This window comes from Halteromyces radiatus (genome assembly GCF_025201355.1).
Source record: "Halteromyces radiatus strain CBS 162.75 chromosome Unknown BX664scaffold_2, whole genome shotgun sequence".
NCBI classification, from domain to species: domain Eukaryota; kingdom Fungi; phylum Mucoromycota; class Mucoromycetes; order Mucorales; family Cunninghamellaceae; genus Halteromyces; species Halteromyces radiatus.
The window spans coordinates 1,318,184-1,337,884 of record NW_026251688.1 but is presented as its reverse complement, the minus strand read 5'-3'; the positions used below and the strand labels follow the sequence as shown (position 1 = coordinate 1,337,884).

The window sequence follows — 19,701 nt, the reverse complement described above, 5'->3', positions numbered from 1 at the left end:
CTTTGGAATGAATTCCGAGTATGAGGATTGGAACATCACCTTTACAAAAACATCAGGAACATAATAAGTATAAAACGGGTTTTATGTCAATGTTTTATTATTATTATTTTTTTTTTTGTAATACAACAAAGATATAAGAAGAAAAAAAATCCAATTGGAAGGATTTAAACTAAATAAATAAATAAGAAGAATAAAAGTAGGCACAAAAAAAGAAATAGAAGATAAAGGAGTTGAGAGAGGGAGACGAGAACTGATGATATTTTTTTTTAGTGTACTTTTTGCTGGCTAGATATTTTCAAGTTTTTTTTGGATAGTTTTCATAAGGAGATCATACAATAGTAATATTAATAGGAGAGAAGATAAAAAAAAAAAGATGATGAATAAGGATGAATGAGAATAAATATTATGTGTTGATTTTTTTTTTGAGGGAGATGTTTTCTGATTTTTTTTTGTTTTTTTTGGTTGTGCTACTTCCAATAAAAAAAAAAAATAAAGATTCAGAGAGAGAGAGAGAAGATGATGATGATTCAAATTAAAGTATTAGCGTCCACACCCATATCACTAAGTCTTTGCTTTAGGTACACATACATCTTGTATTGCAAATCAAGTAAAGGAGAATCTTGTCGATCAGCGCCTACACTAGTAAGATCCGAGATATATGATTGTACACCAACTATCAATTTGAGTAGAGCATCATTTTGATAATCATAAGTTGAGTCCATATCCATTCTATCTTCATCTTGTTGTTGTTCATCTATATCAAGCTGTTCATTATCATCATCGATATCATTGTATTCATCATCATACTGTTGGTCTTGCTGTTGATCAAAGTAATCAGCTTCCAAATACATAGCATGGTCATATTCGGCAAAATACAATTCTTCGGCTTGAATGGCGTCACTTATCAAAGTATTTTCATCTTTTTGTTGCTGTTGTTGTTCTTCATGGTAACCAAAATATGGATTCATGTATAATAACTAACTAACAAAAAACTAATTAAAAAAATAAAAAGATAACAAACAGAAAAAATATATATTCCTTTAAAACAAGCACAAGTTTAAAGAAATAAAAGAACACAACAAAGAAAAAAGAAAGAAAGGAAATGAACTACAAAAATAAAGAAGGAAGGAAGGAAGAAGAAGAAGAAGAAGAAGAAGAAGAAGGAAAAAAAAAAGACTTTATAAATGAAATGACTTTGTGGATGAGGGATAGAAGGTTCTTATTGAAGGAGTGGAAAGAACTAGTATAATAAAATACTGAGTGAATAAAGAGAAAAAGAAAAAAAAAAGAAGTTGGCTGGGGGGCGATTAAATAATAAATAATAGATACATTCATCCGTTGGTTACACATACACACGTTTTTTTTGTATCATATTTTTGTATCGAAACCTTATTTTCCTGATGAACTACCTTTTGTTTCCATTTAGCATAAGTTAACATAATCCTATTACTGCTCCTCATCCTTTCTTCTCCTCAATCTCTTTCTCCTATACCATATCTAATCTCTGTTAAAAAAAAAAAAAAAAAAAAAGAAAAGAAAAGAGGTTGAGTGGTATTAAAAAAAAATAATTCTCTCATTTAGAAGTGGTCAATGTTTTTTTTTTGTCTTTTCAGGTACATGATGATACAATATTATTTAAATCATCATCATAAAATACTAATAAGAAGACTTTTTTTTTTAAAAAAAAAAAAAAAAAAAAGAGAGAGAGAGAGAAAAAGAGTAAACTGTCATCATCTTTTTTATCATATCATCTACATCTATCCTTTAGGACCCTTCATTCAACTCCTATTTTATTCATTGGCTGACGCTGAATATAGAAAAAGCATGATTTAAAAATAATTTCTAAAGAATTTCCTATTCTTTCTCTTTCTTTCTTTTATCTATTTTCATATCCCCTTCCTTTCCTTTCCTTTCTTTAATAAAAAGGGGTCAACATAATGATGTTATTATCATCATCGTTATCAAAATTATCTATTCTATTATTCATATGCTTAATTGTTGTCCAAGCTCAAAATAATGGTGATGATTCTTTAGGTACATTGACCTTTTCTTTTTTTTTTTCTTACTAATCCTTTCTTTGATACTTTTTTTTTATTATTACTTTATAGATTCCATTGATGCTATTACTACACCAGGTAAAGAAATAATAATAAATAAATAAAAATACAGATAGATAAAAAGAATATAAATATCAAGAAGATGTTCCAAAAAAAGAATCGTCATTAAAACACAGCACTCTTTCTTATTATAGATTTGACAAATGTAGAAAACGACCCATCTACACCAATCGCTACTTCTGATGATGATGTTCCTATATCACCGACTACACCATCTATTGAACAATCTACCGATATTCCAACCGTTGATACAACTACTATGCTACCTACTGATCAACCCACTGAAACACCCAGTATGACATCAAATAATATTGATCCAACTACAGACAATATCGCTACTACTACGACTACTATTACTATTATGACAACAACCACAACAGAGGATGTACCCACTTCAACTAGTATAGAATCTACATTTACTACTTACACTTCTGAATTACCAACAGAAACTAATGATGCATCATCAGCCATAACTACCATCACGACATCTTTTACTCAACAGACACCAAGCATCACTGACTTTACCAGTAGCTCCATTATACCTTCATCATCATCATTATCGTCGTCACCCTCATCCTCATCACCATCGTCATCGTCTTTTCCATCAGCATCTGCAAACCAAAATACTGGTGGATTATCATCAACACAAAAATCAATCATCGGTGGAATTGTAGGTGGAGTAATAGGTACAGTCTTAATTGGTGCATTTGTATTTTGGATGGTTCGACGTACAAGGAAACAACGTGAAGCTGTCGATTTTGAAGCGTTTAATCCTCAACATGATTATGATGACCATGCATACAACAACAGCGTCATCAATAATAATGACAATCATTACGATGGCAATGTATCTCGGTGGTCAAGAACTCAACTTCAACCATCTATGATACAACCTTTTTCGTCTGATCAAGCTCGATCTCCATTTTCGTAATTAGTTTTACTTTATTCTATTTTTATACAAAATTTTTATTTTATTTTATCAACATTTGAAATAAAAGTATGGATTTTTGGATAATTATATTATTCTTTTGATTTGTATGATGCTTTACAACGATGATTCGAAGTCATGATTGACCGATGTTGATGACATTCATTTTATATTTAAAATAAGTCAGACAGTGAAATTCCTTTATAATTCTATTTGAGCAGAAAAAAATTAAAAAGATATACACTTGAATGGGCATGGATTTTGGCAAGGTTGGGGATTGGGATAAAAAAAAAAGAAAAAAAAATCATGCCAAATTGTCGTTAGTGGACGGGCTTCAAAAAAAAAATAACTACCCCTTCGTGCCATTTTAATTTTTTTTTTCTTTTTTTTCTTTTCTCCATTCACTTTTTTTTCCACATTGGGTGTCCTCTTTGTTTGTGCGATCTTGTCAAGGTAGATTTTATTAGATTTGGAGCGTTTTGAAAAAGGGATTTACAAAATACATGGGGAAACCCTTTCATTTTGGATGTAGGATTTAGTACAGGTAAATGAAGAAAAATATTTTGTGGTCGTTTTTCTCTCTCTTTTTTTTTTTTTTTTTTTTACATATAAATTCCTTGACCTGGATTTATTTTATTGGTAACGTGAACGAATAACTAACTGGATGTTAAAATTCTATACGTTAGGAATGGCGACTTGTTGTTAGGACGAAGGGTTCTGATATAATAGATAGAGTAGAATGGATAGTTTTACTAGTTAGTATATGGATTACTTTTTTTGTTTGAAATAAAAATTATATTGCTTTTTATGATACACAACAATACTCTTACTTGGCTTTTTTTTTTTGATGATAATCATTGTTATTAGATCATTTTTAATTTACTTTATGAATTGGGAGATAGGGTATAAATTGTTATTAAAACAATTGAAAGAGAATATCTTCATGTATGTTCAATCCAGATTTGGTACAATCATATAAAATCATTATCCTTAACATACAAAAAAAAAAAAAAAAGATCTTAACACTACTATTATTGATCATCATATATATATATATATATATATATTGGGTGATCATCAACAAAAAAAAAAAAAAATACCACTCTCAGCCACTACCATACAACTATTGCGAAGAACTTAATTGTCCTGGGCTAAACAAACAAACAAAAAACAAAAAAACAATCTATTTTTACAGCCATCTCACGCTTTTTCAAAATCCCACAGCTGTACCATATGGTTATCTTTATATAGAAACCTTCATCCCTTTTTTCTATTTATTTTTTATCTTATCTAGTTGTCATCAACTTGATAGCATTCCATTTCCTTCTCTGGATTACATCTCTTTTTTTTTTATCATCATGTTACCTTTTTGTTCTATTTACTTGGAAATAGTGCTCACTACATATCAATTATCACTACTATTATACGGATGATGGCGGATGATAGCGATAGTGATATATCTTTTTTTTTTTTTTTTTTTAGTTTATTCCATAAATACGATGATCATCTATAAATTCAATAAGGTAAAGTGACATAAATTGGTTTGCTTATGTTCGAGTCAAATTTGATATGATGATGCTGACTTCTGAGCGAGAAAGGAAAATTCAAAGTTTTCTTCAAGCTTGTATCCAGCATGAAAAAATGAGATGGATTTTTTGATTTCACAGCCAAAATTTTCAAATTCCTCTGCTAAACTTTGGCTGTAAAAATAAATTGCCAGGGGTCATCAGGCAATATTTCGAAAAAATCAATGAAATCTTTCATTCTCATTGCACACATTAGGTGGTTAAGATAATCGATAAAATGGGATTACATGATATTTGGCTACTTTTTCGAGAGGAATCCAATGTTGGTCATTTTATTGGATGATGATCATTATTGGATGAGGGATGACTGAATTGACTTTTATTTTTTAATTTACTCTATAAATTGGGAGGCAAAGTACAAATTGTTATTAAGATAGGTGAAAGAGAATATCTTCATGTATCTTCAATCCAAGCTTGAAGGGATGATGATGATTTCTGAGCGAGAAAGGAAAATTCAAAGTTTCTTCACGCTTGTAGAGAGCATACGGCAATTTTAAGATCCGTCGTCGATCACTATATTTTATTTTTTTGCTTTTTTCTCTTTCCTTTCCTTGCTTTCCTTTTCTATATTTATCATGACTAAAACTATTTGGACAGCATCATGCCTAGTGATTGGTGATGAAATCTTGTCTGGAAAAACACAAGATACCAACTCTTACTATCTAGGTATAGAAAGAAAAAAAAAAAAAGAAGTAAAATACGACCAATGACCAATAGATATTTTTGTTAGCTCAGGTTCTGTTTCAGAAGGGTATCGAGTTGCAACGTATTGAAGTGGTTCCTGATGACCAAGATGCAATAGCTGAATCAGTAAAACGACTTTCTACATTGTATGACTTTGTCTTTACTTCCGGTGGCATAGGCAAGTGAAAAAAAAAAAAAATTGGAGTAGTGGTACGGAAAAAAACTCCCTTGGTAATCACACGTTCTTCCGTCTTATTATGACTTTTTGTAGGACCGTAAAGTATACTCATAGACAAAATATTGATACTTTACTTTTGACACGAATGATATATATATATGATTTTTTTGAACTTTTTGTATTAGCACTCATGACGATATCACTTATGCATCGATTGCCAAGGCATTTGAACTTGAAATGCAAGTGGACGATGAGACTTGGGAAAAAGTAAGACAACTTCAACAACATCATCAACAACATGGAGCCATTGCACATTCTGAAGCCAAGCAAACAAGGTTGTACAAGCAAATGGCGACGTTCCCGATCCCTAGTGAAAAGATCCGAGGTCATGACAAGTTACCTATTCCTGTGGTAGTGGTCAATAAGAATGTATATATTCTACCTGGGATCCCTCGTTTGTTTCAATTGTTATTGGATTCTCTCTCAGATCATATCAATGCCCGTCTACAACAACAACAATCTTTTCATCGTCGACAGGTCGCTACAAAACAATCTGAGATATGGATTGCCGATATTCTCTCTCAACTTCAAAAAAGTGTACAACAGGATCAAATCAAGATTGGTAGTTATCCTACATGGAATGATAGCTCAGCAAAGGTCATTGTCAGTATTGTTGGAAAGGATATTGTCAAAGTTGATCAAGTCACCAAACAAATCATGGAACACATCGATGGATGGATCATTCAACCAACATTTAGTACTAGTCGTTTATAATAGATAGTCCATTCATTTTAATAAAATCTTGTCTTTTTTGAATAATAATAATAATAATTATTTGTCACATTCTTTTTTTTTTTTTTATTATGATCTCAATTTTTTTTTTTTAGAAAAGAAAAACAAACTAAGAATCTAACACAGAATATCTATACTAGGGAAGAGGGTATCCAGTAAACAACCTGATTCTTGCCTTCAAAGTCCAAATAAGCAGTCTGTATCTTGCCACCATATACACCGGTATCTTTTTCGCATAAATACTGAATCAAATCCTTAGTAGTGGCCACAGGAGCACCAGAGATTAACCTTCGATGTAAATTTTCTCGACCAAAAACACAGCAAGGTACTACAGCAAAAGGTTTACCCAGCTGGATGGCGGTATCTACAATAGGTTCGGTAGCTTGATCTGCATGTAAACCAATCAACAAGGTCACTTGGAGCATCAAGTCATGATATTGTTGTAAAAAGCGATCATCCAATAATGTTGTTAAGAAAGTAGGCTTGAGATTTGGGTAGGGCCATGATTGTGCATAAGAAGTTTCCTCTTTCATGATATGTTTTTCCATCAATCGTCGTAATCGAGTAAACCAGTACTTGGGTTGCGGTCTTGCTTGAGGTTCCTATTAAAAAAAAAAAAAAAAAAAAAAAAAAAAAGAACAAACAATCGTAAATGATCTGAAGTTCTAACTTCTTTTTTTTTTTTTTTTTTTTTACCACTACTGTAGACGGGATACCAAACGCATGACATAAAAACATCGATACTTCTCCTTTCCCACCTGCTATATCCAGTACAGTCATGTCGTCCATATTTGGCTTCAGTTTCGACAAAAGCTGTTCATAGATCCATTGAGCAAAGATCAAGGCTCTTAAGGCATGAGGTTTTTTGTCTTGATGAGGATCATTTGGATCGCATGTGATGATTTTTCGAATCTCTATTCGCTAACAAAAAAAATTAGCAATAAAATAAAACACATATAAGGATATACTATTTTTTTTTTCCTATTACCTCTTGTACCCAAGTTTCTCTTGCCTTTTCAAAATCAGGACCAGTAGGATGTTGAAATGGACAAGTATCGATACGGTAACATTTCCGTTGATTAAGCCAGTACTTGCAGGGCAAATCCTTTTTGAGTTTCTCTTCTCCATTCCATTGCTTGATAGTATCATGTTTCTTGTTCATCAATGGTGGATCGGTTATAAATGGTTGAGACTGGTTGTAGGCCTGTGTAATTTCTGGAACCGTTGTACATTGCCATACTTTAAATGGTCGTCCTTGACTTTCGGTAGGATCAGTGGGTGGACCTACATGTAAGCGTACTTTGTGGCCTGGTCGTGCAAGTCGTAGACAATCTTGGTGATTCAATGTTGACATGGATCCATCGTCGCAACGAAAAAGAACTTGTACCTTGCCGTCCGTTGGTAATAAAAGATCGATAAAGAATAGTTTTCTATAGAGTTTGCGTCGATGTCGGATCTCACCTTCGATCCATTCTGTTGCAATAAATGGTTGGAATCGTTCGGAAGGAGGAGCTTCCATTGATAGGAAGAAAAGAATAAGAACCTCAAAAAAAAAAAAAAAAAAAAGTTGAAGTATTTAATTGAATTGAAGAGCCGCCTGTGTTTTTTTATTATAAGAAGAGACAAAGGTGTATATGAAAAAAGTAAAAGATAACAAAACAATGTGATAAAATTATATATAAAAAAAAAGGGGGGAAAGCGAGAGAAAAGGTTTTTAAAAAAAAAATCTATGATACAAAAAAGAAGAATGATGACTACAGAGTAAATATATAAATGAATAGACTAGGAGCGAGAAGCCATTTCCTTTTGAACAGCTTGTTGGATAGATTCGAGACTATTAGAAATTTGAACTTTCTTGAGATCACGGATAAGAGACTTGGGAAGATGAGCAGAGGCATCGTCTAAAAGATGTTGTACAGAAGGTGATGATCGGTCTTGCATCACACGAGCTAATACCTTGGTGACAGATTCTTTCTTCAAGTCGGTAGGTCCATCAATATATTCAATCACTGCCATGGGTGCATTATCTCCATATCGACTTCCAATACGTTGAATCCGAGTATATCCACCATTACGATTCGCAAATCTAGGTGCTAATTCATCAAATAGTTTAGGAAGTGTCACAGTTTGATTCTATCGAATATCAAAAAAAAAAAGTTAATTTTCAAACATGGATATAATATAATCTCTTTCTCTACTTACCTTGAGATAACCAATGGCTCGTTTCTTGGATTCAACACCTCCTTTTTTTCCAAGAGTGATCATACTATCAGCAATAGGTTGTAATTCTTTGGCTTTAGCAACAGTTGTTTCGATACGACCATGTTCAATCAAAGAAGAGGCAAGGTTACGTAACAAAGCATTTCTATGAGATGAAGTGCGATTAAGTCGACGTACGTGTTTGCCGTGATGCATATTGTTAAGATTATATAAAGGACAAAAAGAAAACGGAAAACAAGAGTGTTATTAACAAGTAAATAAAAATTCAAAAAAATTAAGCGCCCTGTGACCGTGGCCGGTCATTAAAAAAAAAATCTATTCCAAAAATGAGTGAGGGGTCCAAGAAAAAAGTTCAAAGTGAGGGGGGTTGGAACAAAAAAAAAAAAAAAAAAAAATGCAACCAAGACAGTTTTGTTTCCTTGCTCTTTCTTTCTTACATTATTCTTTTCTTCTCTTTTTATACTTTTGACCATTTTTGTTTTTGGTGTCACTCATGTCTATATTATTGAAAAGAAACTCTGTATTGACTAAATCTTTAGTTGGTAAAAAAAAAAAAAAAAATGTATTTAGTAGTTTGAACTAAGTTATTTATCACTAGGTTTGACATGTAGATCACTTACAACAGCTAAAGCCAATGGATTTCAAGAATTGGATCCACTTCACCAAGGTCATCGATTTGCAAAAGTACCTCAACGTCAACTATTAGAAATGGAAGGACCTGACTCTACCAAGTTTTTACAAGGATTGATTACCAATCATATGCCACTGATCTCTGCTGGTGGTGATGGGTTTTATACTGCTTTTTTGACTCCTCAGGTAAAAAAGAAACCAATATATAATATATATATATATTAATAATAATTTTCGTTTTTATATCTTTTTTTTTATGAACAACAAAGGGTCGAACACTATATGATGTCTTTATTTATCCCGTGAACGTTGGTGAAAACTTTCCTCACCAAAAATTCATCTTGGATTATCCTTCCAATGATATATCTGGGTCTTTATTACGACACTTGAAACGTTATGTTCTTCGATCCAAGGTCAAAATGAGGGATGTCTCTGATGAATATTCTTTATATCATATATGGGGTCACTCTCACAAGGCGACTTTGGATATGCCTGTACCTGTTGGCGGCTTGATCAAGAAGAATACAAGATGGTCAGATATTGGTTGTATTGATCCTCGTGTCCCTGGATTTGGTTATAGAGCTGTGATACCAAATAATCAAAGTAAATATTTGTTTTTCTGAACAATAGTATAACTGACATTTTTTTGAATCCTTTGATTATGATATAGATATCGACAATATCTTGCCATCTGATGAGTACTCGGAATTGCCTGCTGAAGAATACACCATTCGTCGTTTACTACAAGGTATTCCTGAAGGTGTAGATGATATATGGCCTGAACAATCCTTACCTTTGGAATCAAATCTCGATTATATGAATGGAGGTAATTATAAATAAATCAAAAAAAAAAATCAAAACTAACTTTATAAATAGTGGATTTCCGTAAGGGCTGTTATGTTGGACAAGAATTGACTATTCGAACTTACCATACTGGGGTTGTTCGCAAGCGTATTGTTCCTGTACAATTATACAAACCAGGCGATAAGTAAGTCTGTGTACCGTACATTCATCAAATTGATTTTTTTTTTTTTTTGAAATATAGTATACCTCAGACTCAAAGTGTGAATCGTCAAGTAACCTTACCCACCGATTATCGACCTCAATTAGATATTAATTTGACTAATGGAACAAGTAAACGTGGTGTTGGAAAAACTTGCTCAGGTATACACAACATTGGATTGGCATTGATGCGTTTGGAACATATTGAAAAATGTGCTCATAATGACTCAATTGGATTCAAGATCAAAGATTCTGAAATTCTTCTTCGCCCTTTCCTTCCCTCTTGGTGGACTTCAACAACAGAAGAATAAATGCCAACCTATTCAATCCTTTTTTTTTTTCCTTTCTTTCCTGTAAATCATTCCTTTCATGTTATTTAGTCCTTTTTATATCCTTTTATAATAAATCATGTTTTATATTATCACAGTTATATATATATATACTTAACGGCTATTACTTTAGCAAAATATCCTCTATTTTATAGAATACTGATACCTGGATATCTTTATTCAACAACGCTATATATGCCCTGTTCAGAAATATAATATTGAGGAAAATGAAATGTATGATGCTGACTTTTTTTATTAGATTTTTTCTCTCTCTCTCTCTCTCTCTTTGAACTATTTTTTTTTTATTGTGTAGATAGAATGGGATATGCAACAGGATCGAATGGATGTAAAAGGAATCAGCTGGCTAACCATAACAAGAATCGGCTAGATACTACAGAATAAATAGAATGGATTATGCAAAGTATTATCAACTGGATGAACAAGGAAAGACAATCGAATAAAAAGTATCTCGTTTTGGTTGTCTCTCGCGCGATTTTGGTTGGCTCCTCCATCTTTCTATTTTATCGTGATGATTCTTTTTTTTTTTTTTTTTAATATAGATAGTTACAGTAATATTAGTCCAAGTTTTACATAGTATATCATCTTCACAATAAAATCATTTCCATAAAATCGTTGTCATCAATAGTCTCTGGCGTCATCATCGGTTATCAAATAAAATAGTACTAAATAATCCTTGGATTTTTGCAACAACAACAACAAAAAAAAAAGTGATTATCATAGTATTGTCGTTACAGAGACCTCTCTGTAAAAGTCATTATTATCATCATCTTTAACCTCAACATCAATATATATATATTGGCACATCACAACACATACAATCATAAATTAAGTCAATAAATAAAAAAGAATAAGAGAGACAAGTATATTGAAAATAAGAGTTTATTGAGTTTCTAATAAAACCATCATTTGAATAAAATAAAGTACACTATACATCTATTCTACTATTTTCTAAACCAAAGGGAAAGGAATGATGATTGATTTTTAATAATACTACTATATACTGTATTCATTGCATAATATTCTTTATATATTGCCTTCCACCCGTCGAATGGATATGATCCACAGACTACTTGAATCCAATTTGTATCTTGATTAGACTTACCTTTGAGAGCTGACTTAACTGGAAATCAATTTTGACATTTACGACTTACGGTTAAAGCAAGTTTGATCAAGACCTAACTCCAAGAGAAGGTCATAAAAGATCAAATAGAATCAAGATAAAGTCAGTTCAAAAGCAAAGCCTAATCAAGATATCAACTAGATTCAAGTATCTATTAAACCATCGAGAACTAAAAAAGAAAGGAAATGAGAGGATGAGTAGACTATTCATATATAAATATCGTAAAAACAGCTAGAGTATACTTACATAGCTCTTTCTTTCTTTGCTTGAAGCAACTACAAAAGAAGAGTAAAAAAGGAACACACAAAAGTAGTCCACCATACCCAATACGTTGAGAAGACAAAGAGGTGCTACAATCAGAGCTTCATATGGCATCGATCATACCTATTATAAAAAGAGAAAGAATGTTTGTACTAAAAAAAAAAAAAAAAAAAAAAAAAAAAAAAAAAAAAAAAACAAAGATGTTTTAGGATGGATTTCATTTGATACTATTACCTTTCCTTAGGATCCATCATCACAAGCATCATTCTTCATACACAGAGTTTCTTGTCTTGCCAGCAAAAAAAAAAAAAAAAAAAAAAGAAGTCTTCTATCATTTCACCAGTTTTGGATAACGTTTCTCAACCGGAATACCAATATAATAGAAGAAACAATTATTTTAGTCAACTATTCATTCTTGTTGTCATAGTTATTATGTATAGAATATAAACTTACGGATGTCATTAAGAACACATAGTTTTCTTTGAAGGTCTATATAGTATAAATAGAATTAGATTAGTTTGGTAATGAAAATAACTTTTTTTTTTAATATTATTATTACTTACTTGTTTTCGGATCTAAACAAATGAAGATAAAAAAAAAGAAACCATAAGTAAAATAATAACTTGGAATATTCATTTAATTACTTACAGAATAACAATAACAAAAGATGAATGAGGTGGTCATCAAAGGAAAGGTATAATACAGGAACGATCTAAATAATTGAAGAGTAATATGTGTTAGTAAATTTAGTTTAAAAGTTGGAAAAAAAAAAAAAAAGAAAGAAAGAAAAAAAAGAATGTAAAGCTTCTTTTGCTCTTAAGACTTTAGTTTTTTTATGCGTTTCAAACTCCACGTGTCATGCTCTATCTAATCATCTTCTTTTTCTTTTTTTTTTATAGTAGTAGTAATATACATATATTATTTCTTTACGAAGAAAAAAAATACATTGATACTTAATGTCATGCTGAGAAAAGAACATTGATATTTTTTTATGCAGTTAGGACATGTACTACACTAAATTGATCTACACATTCTAATATGTTAGGTTTGACTGATTTAGAAAATGAGAGGACATTTTATTAATTCAGGGGCAATAAAAAAGTAAATGGATGATGATTATTATACTCTTAAAATCATGATGACTTTATATGATGATAATGAACGCTTAACTCATATTATCATATTATATGAATTTGATAAAAAAGAGAGAAAGGTAACTTGTTCATCAAAAGTATATATTATAATACTATAGTTAATATTCAACTTATTATGAATTATAAAATCATCATTTCATATTATCATTATCATTTACTAATAATTCAATCTAAATCATAGCTTATTATTTATTATTATTGTTTATTTATTCATCTATTCTACTTTATTAAAATCATAAGTGTTTTCCATAAATGGTATAACTTCAAAGTCCGGTCTCAATGTGTGGGGTGTGTTGGATCAAAAAAAAAAAAAGTCTGGAGGTCGAGATCAAAAAAAAGAAAAATCTGGAGATTGAAAAAAAAAAAAAATTGTTGGAGACAATGGAAAAAAAGTTGGACCAAAGCTCTGACAAAAAGAAAAATTTGGCGCGCTCTTCACTTTTTTTTTTTTTTTTTTTTTTTTTACTTTTGCATTTCTTTTACTTTTTTTTTTTAACCACTGGCACTTTGGACATTGTAAGTTACCATTATACATTACTTTACTAATCTATATTATATACTTAAAAGTCATTCTTTACATATTATACTTACTCTATATACTTTACTATATACTTATTCTTTCCTTTTTTTTTCTTTTCTCTTCTTAGTCTTTCATATTATGAACTAAATCTTTTTTTTTTTTACTCTTTTTGTGGACATATAGTAGATAAGATATATGAAGGAATATACAATAGGATTAACTGCATATTGGATAAAAAAGAATAGCAAGTTAGGTAAAAGTATCCAACTCTTTATCATTGGTTTATTCAGTAGTTTAGTCTTTTAGTTATAATGTTTTATTTTATATTCACATTTAAATAAAACCATATTTTTATTATTTGATTATCATATGATGAAAGGAATAGGCCGATGGAAAAATGGACAACAATGATGAATGAAGGGAATGGATGGTTGAATAGATGATAGGTGATGATTGGATGATTGGATGATTGAACGAATATGGTTACTATGTGAAGCAAGTATAAATAATGACAACATATCGGATGAAGCAACAAAGATAATGACAACACATCGGATGAAAGAGTAGAAAAAATAATGATAACATCTCGAATGACAAAGTCCAAAAAAAAAAAAAAGATAGCCTATCGGATGAAGCAGCAAAAATAATGACAACATATGAAATAAAGAAACCCCAGATCAACGACAAATGAAAATAGTATAAAAGAAAACCATCTTATTTCAATAAATCTACGGTATTTTTTTTTTCTCTTTCTCTTTATTAATCAAAATGACCTCTCCTTCTGATGATTCCAGCGATATATCTAGCTCCAGTTCTTCAGCCAGTACAGATGAAACAGGTAATATACGCTTTGCATTGGTCAAAAATCTTATTTTAGAGCGATTGTATTTCTAATTCTCTTTTTTTTTTTTTTTATAACGACAGTATACCGACCATTAAAGCACTATAAAATCAATGGGACGCAACATCCATATACAATTACGGAAGATGGTTTGGTTTTTGGCGACAACAAGAAACATCCTTTGAAACGCGATGCAAAATATTTACGACACTTGGTCCAGCTATGGTTTAGAGTGAACGGAAAGAAGCAAACGAAGACCGTCTGTATTGATGAATGCATGCTATCCACTTTTGGCGATATGGACGAACCAGACCCTGAAATGGTGATCGTACATCTGAACGGAGATCACAAGGATGACAGGTTGATCAATCTCAGATATATGAACAAGGTCGACCATGTTCAACATCTCATGGAAGAGGAACACGACTCCGGTAAGTGACTCTTTTTTTTTTTTTTTATGTAATCCATACTTACTATTTTTCCTTTTTTTTTTTTTTTTACATTGACAGATGCTTTTCAAGTTGCATATATAAAAAGTCGTCGTCTTGGTATAGGATCAGAACCACATACTTCATATGTTGCTACTACTTTTGGTGATATTTATGGATGGCCTAGTATTGGAAAATGTGTGAAATTGAAACCCACCAAGATGAATGGACTGTTGTACAAGGTGAACATCACAATTGGCTCTTCAAGGATCTGGGTGCCTGTGTCAGAAATCATGGTGGACACCTTTCGTGAGTTTGATCAAGATGGTAGTTTGAAGATTTTTTTCAAAGACAAGAACCCTACGAATTTATCGTTGGAAAATGTCATCCAAGCAACATTCTTAGAATATCAACAGACACGCATCGCTCAGCTTGAAGAAATTCATCATCCGGTAAAATTCAAGGTCGCTTTATATCCAAAGGTCTCAGCGGATTACTTGACAAACTACTTGGTTTCTTCTGTTGGAACGATCTATTCTTTGACTTCTGAACGATTCCTCACCGACTATGAACCGTATGGCACTACATACGATGGGATAAAATACAAGAAGCCCAAAAAGGTATCCTTAAGCAATGGTTCTGACAAATATAAAACAATGCGGGTGCATATCTTGGTGAAATCATCACATCACGGTATTGAAGAAGGAAAGGTAGTTCATCACATTGATCACAACACGCACAACAATCGATTGGAAAATTTGAAATGGGCGACTATCTCTGAAAATGCCATTGAAGCCATCAAGTTTTATCGTGCGCACCCTGATCAACGACCGCGTATCTTCAAGACCATCGGTCAACCTCAGTTACGACATGACGAAAGCTTTAGACATATCGGCGGAAGCGTGCCTGGAAGGAACTACAAGGATTACTATGTCAGTCAGTATGGAACATTGAAACGGAAGACCAGCAACAGATCGACTATCTTCGCCATATCGAAATCACCTGATGGATACGTGGTTTACTACTTGTACGATGATAATACTGGAAAACTCACCAGACAATCTGCACATCGCCTGGTTTGCTTTGTTTTCAACGGATCATCATACTCTCCTGAAAAGACGCAAGTGGATCACATCGACGGTATTAGGGATAACAACTATTACCTCAACCTTCGTTTTGTCTCTCCAAGAGAAAATGTACAAGGTTCATCCAAGGTTGGATGTATCGTGTACCTGAAAAATGATCCAAAAGTGGTAGAACAATTTGAATCGATCTCAGCAGCATATGAATTCTTTGGGGTCAAGAAAAGCCATACTGTGTCACCTTCATGCCCTATCAAGGAATACGATATTGACATTGATGGAAACGGAATGCAAACATATATCTTTCACCGTATGGAAAATGATGACTTGTCAAGTATCTAGTTGTTATCAAATCATAAATAGTTAATTAGTCAAAAAATCAAATATTGTTAATAAATCAAATAATGTTAATAAATGCCTAAATTTTTTTATTTTATTTCGTTCTCCACGATTTTCTTTTTATTTCATTCTCTTTCCGTTTCTCCTCACTTTTTTTTTTTTACTCTATTCCCCGCACTCTACTCGCGTTATCAATAGCGACTAAGGATAGTATCAACACTGGCGAATGATATAGTCAAGGTAAAAGGATAGAAAAAAAAAAAAAAAAAAAAAAAGAGAGAGAAAGACAACGTTATTTGTGGATTCGTATTCATGTTGGTGAAATTACAAGTAGATATCAGGAAAATCAAACTAGTAAGTAGGAAAGAGGTATTAAATAATATTACATATATTCACTTGTTTCTTTCTTTCTCTCTCTCTTTTTTTTTTTTTTTTTTTAGATCCTTCCTTTTATTTTATGGGGGTTAATACGGTATCACTGCCAGATGATATAAGCAAGGTAACATGGATATATATAAGAATAACAGTGATGGAGTATTGTTTTTTGGTTGATTTTATCTGTAGATACAATATTGTTGTTTATGCAATCAAATCTCGAATGATCATCATTACTTTATATTAACCTTTAGTCAAACAAAGCGGTCAATGGTGCAAACTGATAAGTCTAAAAAAAAAAAATAATAGATGAAAAAAGGGAATGATACTAATGTATTTCTTCTTTTATTTTATTGATCTTTTAGATATTATTGTCTATATAGTCCAAATCTTCTTTATTGAAAAGAAAAGAAAAGATGCGTGATTGCTTTGAAAGATATTTTAATTCAGCCAACTCATAAATTCATTTCTTATTTTCTCTAGCTTTAGCTGGTTATGGCTCTTCTAGTGGTTTTGAACTGGATGGAATAACAAGTATGGAGGTAAGACATAGATTAAGGAACTAATCGTCTTTTTTTTATATATACCTTTTTTACTATTAGATTCTGGATTGCACACCAAATGCAAGTCAACCTATGTACAGTTACTTTTTTTTGAAAGTCTTTTTTTTTTTTTTTTTTTTTTTTACTTGATTGGTCTCTCTCTCTCTCTTCCTGTTTTCCTGGTCTGTCTCTCGTTGTCGTGGTGTTTTCTTCGAGATCTCTTTTCTACGTGGATGGTCCTTGCTTTTTTTTTTTTTTTGTGTCTTCCTATTTGCTTAGTCTTTTCCATACTTGATGGTCTCATTCAATTTTCTACTTGGTTGATATCTCTCTCCATTACTATTATTAGTATTATTATTATCATTGTCATCATCATCACTAGTATTGTATATATTCTTTATGGTGTTACTATTTAGTTGCTTTTTTTCTTTATTCCCTTTCTTCTCTTTTGTAAAAGTACCCTTTTATTTAAATAAAATGTTTGATTATTTAAATTATCCTGCTATGATGTTTTGTGTATGTACTTATTGCTACTATCTATTGTTGTGATGATTTAATAAGAATGTTTCTTTGAGTGTATTATGTAATAAAGTGCATGATCTATTCTAAAGTATCGTCAACGACATCGTTATTTTCGTTAAGAGAGAAGACGAACAATCAACAGTATACAGGTACAACTTACTATTATCACAGATGATGATGATGATTGCTAATAAGAGAATATCTATTCTTAAAAATGATGGATGTAATATATGAAGAGAAATAGCAGAAACAAGATACCGATGTGTATATGGATTTTGTGTTTAGCTTTTTTATTTTTTATTTTTTATTTTTTAGTGAAACTGAAATGATAATCATACCCATTCTTCCTTATTACTCCTTTTGATAATGATGATGATCGAGGACAAATAGATAAATAATAGTGAAATGACGATATAATTCCAACTTGTCAATCCTATCTTCAATCCTTGTGGTATTCACTACAACAAAAAACCAAATAAATGTAGATAGATATATGTGTGTATGTCTTCTTTTATTAAAATTCAATGATGATCTATAATTATGATCTATAACTACTAATAATAATCTATTTGGCAATTTCAACACCACCAGTGGCACCCAATACACGCTTGATATCACCATAGATGGCGAATTGACCTATATTAAGAAAAATCAAAATTGAGTAAAACAGTACAATAATCGTCACCTCCAATCCAATATCTATCTGCAACAGAATGCCCTTCCTCTCTATTATTTTCTTTCTTTACCTGCAGTCAAAGTAGCGACCATGACAATACTAATAAAATAAAAATACAATGAAACGTAAAATTAGCCAGCAGACCTTTTTATCTCTTCTTTTTTAATCCTACCGCGGGCCCAAACCCAAGAATAAACCTCTGGCTCCAAGTTGTCCGGCCATTCCGATTAAGCGAGAAGTGATAGATTGACCTTCAACACCCTTTTGTTTGTTAATCTTGGAAAGAAGGGTATCAGCGGGTTGAGAGATAATAGCAGCAGCGGTACCTGAAAGAAGAGTCACAATAACAAATAAAAATAAAAAAAAAAAAAAAAAGACAGGGTCAGTTCCTGAGTTTCAAAATACGAGACTAGTAGTATTCTTTTTTGTTGTTTGAATGATTAAGTTTACCAGCGATGATACCAGCACCCAAATTAACTTGAGTAAGAGTAGAAGGAGCGAGTTCATCCTTGGGGATACCGATTTGGTGAATGATTTTTTCACTAAAAGGAAAAAAATATTAATAAATATGATAATAATAAAAGAATAATAAGTAACTTACGCAGCGAGTTCATAAACTACGAATTTAGCCATAGTATAAGGAACTTGTTTGAAGAGAATAGGACCAAAACCAGAGTAGAAACCTTTGATAACACCTTCTTCCTTTGCGATTTTAGTGAAACCACTCAAGAGACCAGAAGCAAAGTCAGGTTGAGAAACGAGACGAATACGAGTAGCTTCCAAAGGACAGAGAGCAACATCAGCGAAGAATTCAGCGATAGCAGAAGAACCCAAGTAGATGGCAGTACGGTTTTCACGAGCTTGTTCAACACCAACAGCATCGATAAAAGTCTTTTTCCAGAATTCGTAACCACCAAACTTGAAGGCACCTTGCAAGAAGTAACCTATAGAAAAGGGGATGATAATTAATAAATTAACTCTTATCTTTCACTCTTTTTTTTTTTTTTTTTTTTTAGAATAAAATAAAAAAAGATGAACTTACCAGCAGCAGTGGGACCGAAACCAGTAAGAAGAGCACCAGCACCTTCAGCAGCAACGACTTGACGGAAACCAGAGATCATACCTTTGTTGTAAACTTCAGGAGACAATTGAATTCTAGTTTTGACGACATCGACGGGAGTCATAGCACCGTGAGTGATAGAACAACAGACGGCACCAGCCAAAGCGAAACGGGCATACAAGTCAGCACCAGTAGGAGCGGCAACATCACCAGCAGGAGAAGAAGCGATGAACTTTTGTTGAGGAAGCATGATGTTATTTAAAGAGAGGGGAGGTCGAAAATAAAAAAGAAAAA

At 32.0% G+C, this 19,701-nt stretch overlaps 9 protein-coding genes across 9 annotated transcripts; 4 read left to right on the top strand and 5 right to left on the bottom strand.

Moving 5' to 3' along the window:
- Positions 1-125: 125 nt before the first annotated feature.
- On the bottom strand, positions 126-1,141 carry BX664DRAFT_324558 (uncharacterized protein). The gene has a single exon (XM_051543867.1). It carries the CDS (start codon positions 966-968, stop codon positions 528-530), a length of 441 nt encoding a protein of 146 aa, XP_051402894.1. The 5' UTR covers positions 969-1,141; the 3' UTR covers positions 126-527.
- Positions 1,142-1,875: 734 nt separating this feature from the next.
- On the top strand, positions 1,876-3,135 carry BX664DRAFT_324557 (uncharacterized protein). The gene is made up of 3 exons (XM_051543866.1): positions 1,876-2,034; positions 2,109-2,135; positions 2,252-3,135. The coding sequence occupies exons 1-3, from the start codon at positions 1,938-1,940 to the stop codon at positions 3,046-3,048; spliced, it is 921 nt and encodes a 306-aa protein (XP_051402893.1). The 5' UTR covers positions 1,876-1,937; the 3' UTR covers positions 3,049-3,135.
- Positions 3,136-5,185: 2,050 nt separating this feature from the next.
- Positions 5,186-6,321, top strand: BX664DRAFT_324554 (MoaB/Mog domain-containing protein). Its single transcript, XM_051543865.1, has 3 exons — positions 5,186-5,297; positions 5,362-5,494; positions 5,679-6,321. Exons 1-3 carry the CDS (start codon positions 5,207-5,209, stop codon positions 6,265-6,267), a joined length of 813 nt encoding a protein of 270 aa, XP_051402892.1. The 5' UTR covers positions 5,186-5,206; the 3' UTR covers positions 6,268-6,321.
- A 10-nt stretch (positions 6,322-6,331) lies between these two features.
- Positions 6,332-7,809, bottom strand: BX664DRAFT_324552 (uncharacterized protein). Its single transcript, XM_051543864.1, has 3 exons — positions 7,274-7,809; positions 6,982-7,206; positions 6,332-6,887 (listed from the first exon to the last, which is right to left on the bottom strand). Exons 1-3 carry the CDS (start codon positions 7,802-7,804, stop codon positions 6,417-6,419), a joined length of 1,227 nt encoding a protein of 408 aa, XP_051402891.1. The 5' UTR covers positions 7,805-7,809; the 3' UTR covers positions 6,332-6,416.
- A 45-nt stretch (positions 7,810-7,854) lies between these two features.
- Positions 7,855-8,728, bottom strand: BX664DRAFT_274830 (ribosomal protein L17). Its single transcript, XM_051541257.1, has 2 exons — positions 8,488-8,728; positions 7,855-8,418 (listed from the first exon to the last, which is right to left on the bottom strand). Exons 1-2 carry the CDS (start codon positions 8,698-8,700, stop codon positions 8,068-8,070), a joined length of 564 nt encoding a protein of 187 aa, XP_051402890.1. The 5' UTR covers positions 8,701-8,728; the 3' UTR covers positions 7,855-8,067.
- A 161-nt stretch (positions 8,729-8,889) lies between these two features.
- Positions 8,890-10,563, top strand: BX664DRAFT_324547 (uncharacterized protein). The gene is made up of 6 exons (XM_051543863.1): positions 8,890-9,047; positions 9,104-9,321; positions 9,405-9,738; positions 9,806-9,961; positions 10,012-10,123; positions 10,181-10,563. Exons 1-6 carry the CDS (start codon positions 8,999-9,001, stop codon positions 10,446-10,448), a joined length of 1,137 nt encoding a protein of 378 aa, XP_051402889.1. The 5' UTR covers positions 8,890-8,998; the 3' UTR covers positions 10,449-10,563.
- An 857-nt stretch (positions 10,564-11,420) lies between these two features.
- BX664DRAFT_311580 (uncharacterized protein) lies at positions 11,421-13,537 on the bottom strand (the record flags this gene model as incomplete). The annotated part of the gene is made up of 10 exons (XM_051542579.1): positions 11,421-11,435; positions 11,590-11,607; positions 11,639-11,662; positions 11,854-11,882; positions 11,992-12,020; positions 12,209-12,273; positions 12,322-12,357; positions 12,432-12,443; positions 12,517-12,580; positions 13,506-13,537. The coding sequence occupies 10 exons, from the start codon at positions 13,535-13,537 to the stop codon at positions 11,421-11,423; spliced, it is 324 nt and encodes a 107-aa protein (XP_051402888.1).
- A 773-nt stretch (positions 13,538-14,310) lies between these two features.
- BX664DRAFT_346705 (uncharacterized protein) lies at positions 14,311-17,444 on the top strand (the record flags this gene model as incomplete). Its single annotated transcript, XM_051547532.1, has 8 exons — positions 14,311-14,380; positions 14,467-14,814; positions 14,893-16,227; positions 16,673-16,731; positions 16,862-16,880; positions 17,091-17,149; positions 17,210-17,244; positions 17,429-17,444. The coding sequence occupies 8 exons, from the start codon at positions 14,311-14,313 to the stop codon at positions 17,442-17,444; spliced, it is 1,941 nt and encodes a 646-aa protein (XP_051402887.1).
- Positions 17,445-18,163: 719 nt separating this feature from the next.
- Positions 18,164-19,696, bottom strand: BX664DRAFT_324542 (mitochondrial carrier domain-containing protein). Its single transcript, XM_051543862.1, has 6 exons — positions 19,390-19,696; positions 18,949-19,291; positions 18,798-18,889; positions 18,520-18,673; positions 18,418-18,446; positions 18,164-18,307 (listed from the first exon to the last, which is right to left on the bottom strand). The coding sequence occupies exons 1-6, from the start codon at positions 19,655-19,657 to the stop codon at positions 18,237-18,239; spliced, it is 957 nt and encodes a 318-aa protein (XP_051402886.1). The 5' UTR covers positions 19,658-19,696; the 3' UTR covers positions 18,164-18,236.
- Between the last annotated feature and the right edge of the window lie 5 nt (positions 19,697-19,701).

Bases quoted from the DNA above. Each gene is read 5' to 3' on its own strand.
- BX664DRAFT_324547 (XM_051543863.1), top strand. From the start codon at position 8,999: ATGTCTATATTATTGAAAAGAAACTCTGTATTGACTAAATCTTTAGTT. The intron at 9,322-9,404 runs GTAAAAAAGAAA...TGAACAACAAAG, and splicing joins CTGCTTTTTTGACTCCTCAG to GGTCGAACACTATATGATGT. The intron at 9,739-9,805 runs GTAAATATTTGT...ATTATGATATAG, and splicing joins TGTGATACCAAATAATCAAA to ATATCGACAATATCTTGCCA.
- BX664DRAFT_324542 (XM_051543862.1), bottom strand. From the start codon at position 19,657: ATGCTTCCTCAACAAAAGTTCATCGCTTCTTCTCCTGCTGGTGATGTT. The intron at 19,292-19,389 runs GTAAGTTCATCT...CCTTTTCTATAG, and splicing joins TTTCGGTCCCACTGCTGCTG to GTTACTTCTTGCAAGGTGCC. The intron at 18,447-18,519 runs GTAGGATTAAAA...TTATTTTATTAG, and splicing joins TTCTTGGGTTTGGGCCCGCG to TATTGTCATGGTCGCTACTT.
- BX664DRAFT_324558 (XM_051543867.1), bottom strand. From the start codon at position 968: ATGAATCCATATTTTGGTTACCATGAAGAACAACAACAGCAACAAAAA.
- BX664DRAFT_324557 (XM_051543866.1), top strand. From the start codon at position 1,938: ATGATGTTATTATCATCATCGTTATCAAAATTATCTATTCTATTATTC. The intron at 2,035-2,108 runs GTACATTGACCT...ATTACTTTATAG, and splicing joins TAATGGTGATGATTCTTTAG to ATTCCATTGATGCTATTACT. The intron at 2,136-2,251 runs GTAAAGAAATAA...TTCTTATTATAG, and splicing joins TGATGCTATTACTACACCAG to ATTTGACAAATGTAGAAAAC.
- BX664DRAFT_324554 (XM_051543865.1), top strand. From the start codon at position 5,207: ATGACTAAAACTATTTGGACAGCATCATGCCTAGTGATTGGTGATGAA. The intron at 5,298-5,361 runs GTATAGAAAGAA...TATTTTTGTTAG, and splicing joins TACCAACTCTTACTATCTAG to CTCAGGTTCTGTTTCAGAAG. The intron at 5,495-5,678 runs CAAGTGAAAAAA...TTTTTGTATTAG, and splicing joins TTTACTTCCGGTGGCATAGG to CACTCATGACGATATCACTT.
- BX664DRAFT_324552 (XM_051543864.1), bottom strand. From the start codon at position 7,804: ATGGAAGCTCCTCCTTCCGAACGATTCCAACCATTTATTGCAACAGAA. The intron at 7,207-7,273 runs GTAATAGGAAAA...TTTTTTTGTTAG, and splicing joins GAGAAACTTGGGTACAAGAG to CGAATAGAGATTCGAAAAAT. The intron at 6,888-6,981 runs GTAAAAAAAAAA...TTTTTTTAATAG, and splicing joins GTATCCCGTCTACAGTAGTG to GAACCTCAAGCAAGACCGCA.
- BX664DRAFT_274830 (XM_051541257.1), bottom strand. From the start codon at position 8,700: ATGCATCACGGCAAACACGTACGTCGACTTAATCGCACTTCATCTCAT. The intron at 8,419-8,487 runs GTAAGTAGAGAA...GATATTCGATAG, and splicing joins GAGCCATTGGTTATCTCAAG to AATCAAACTGTGACACTTCC.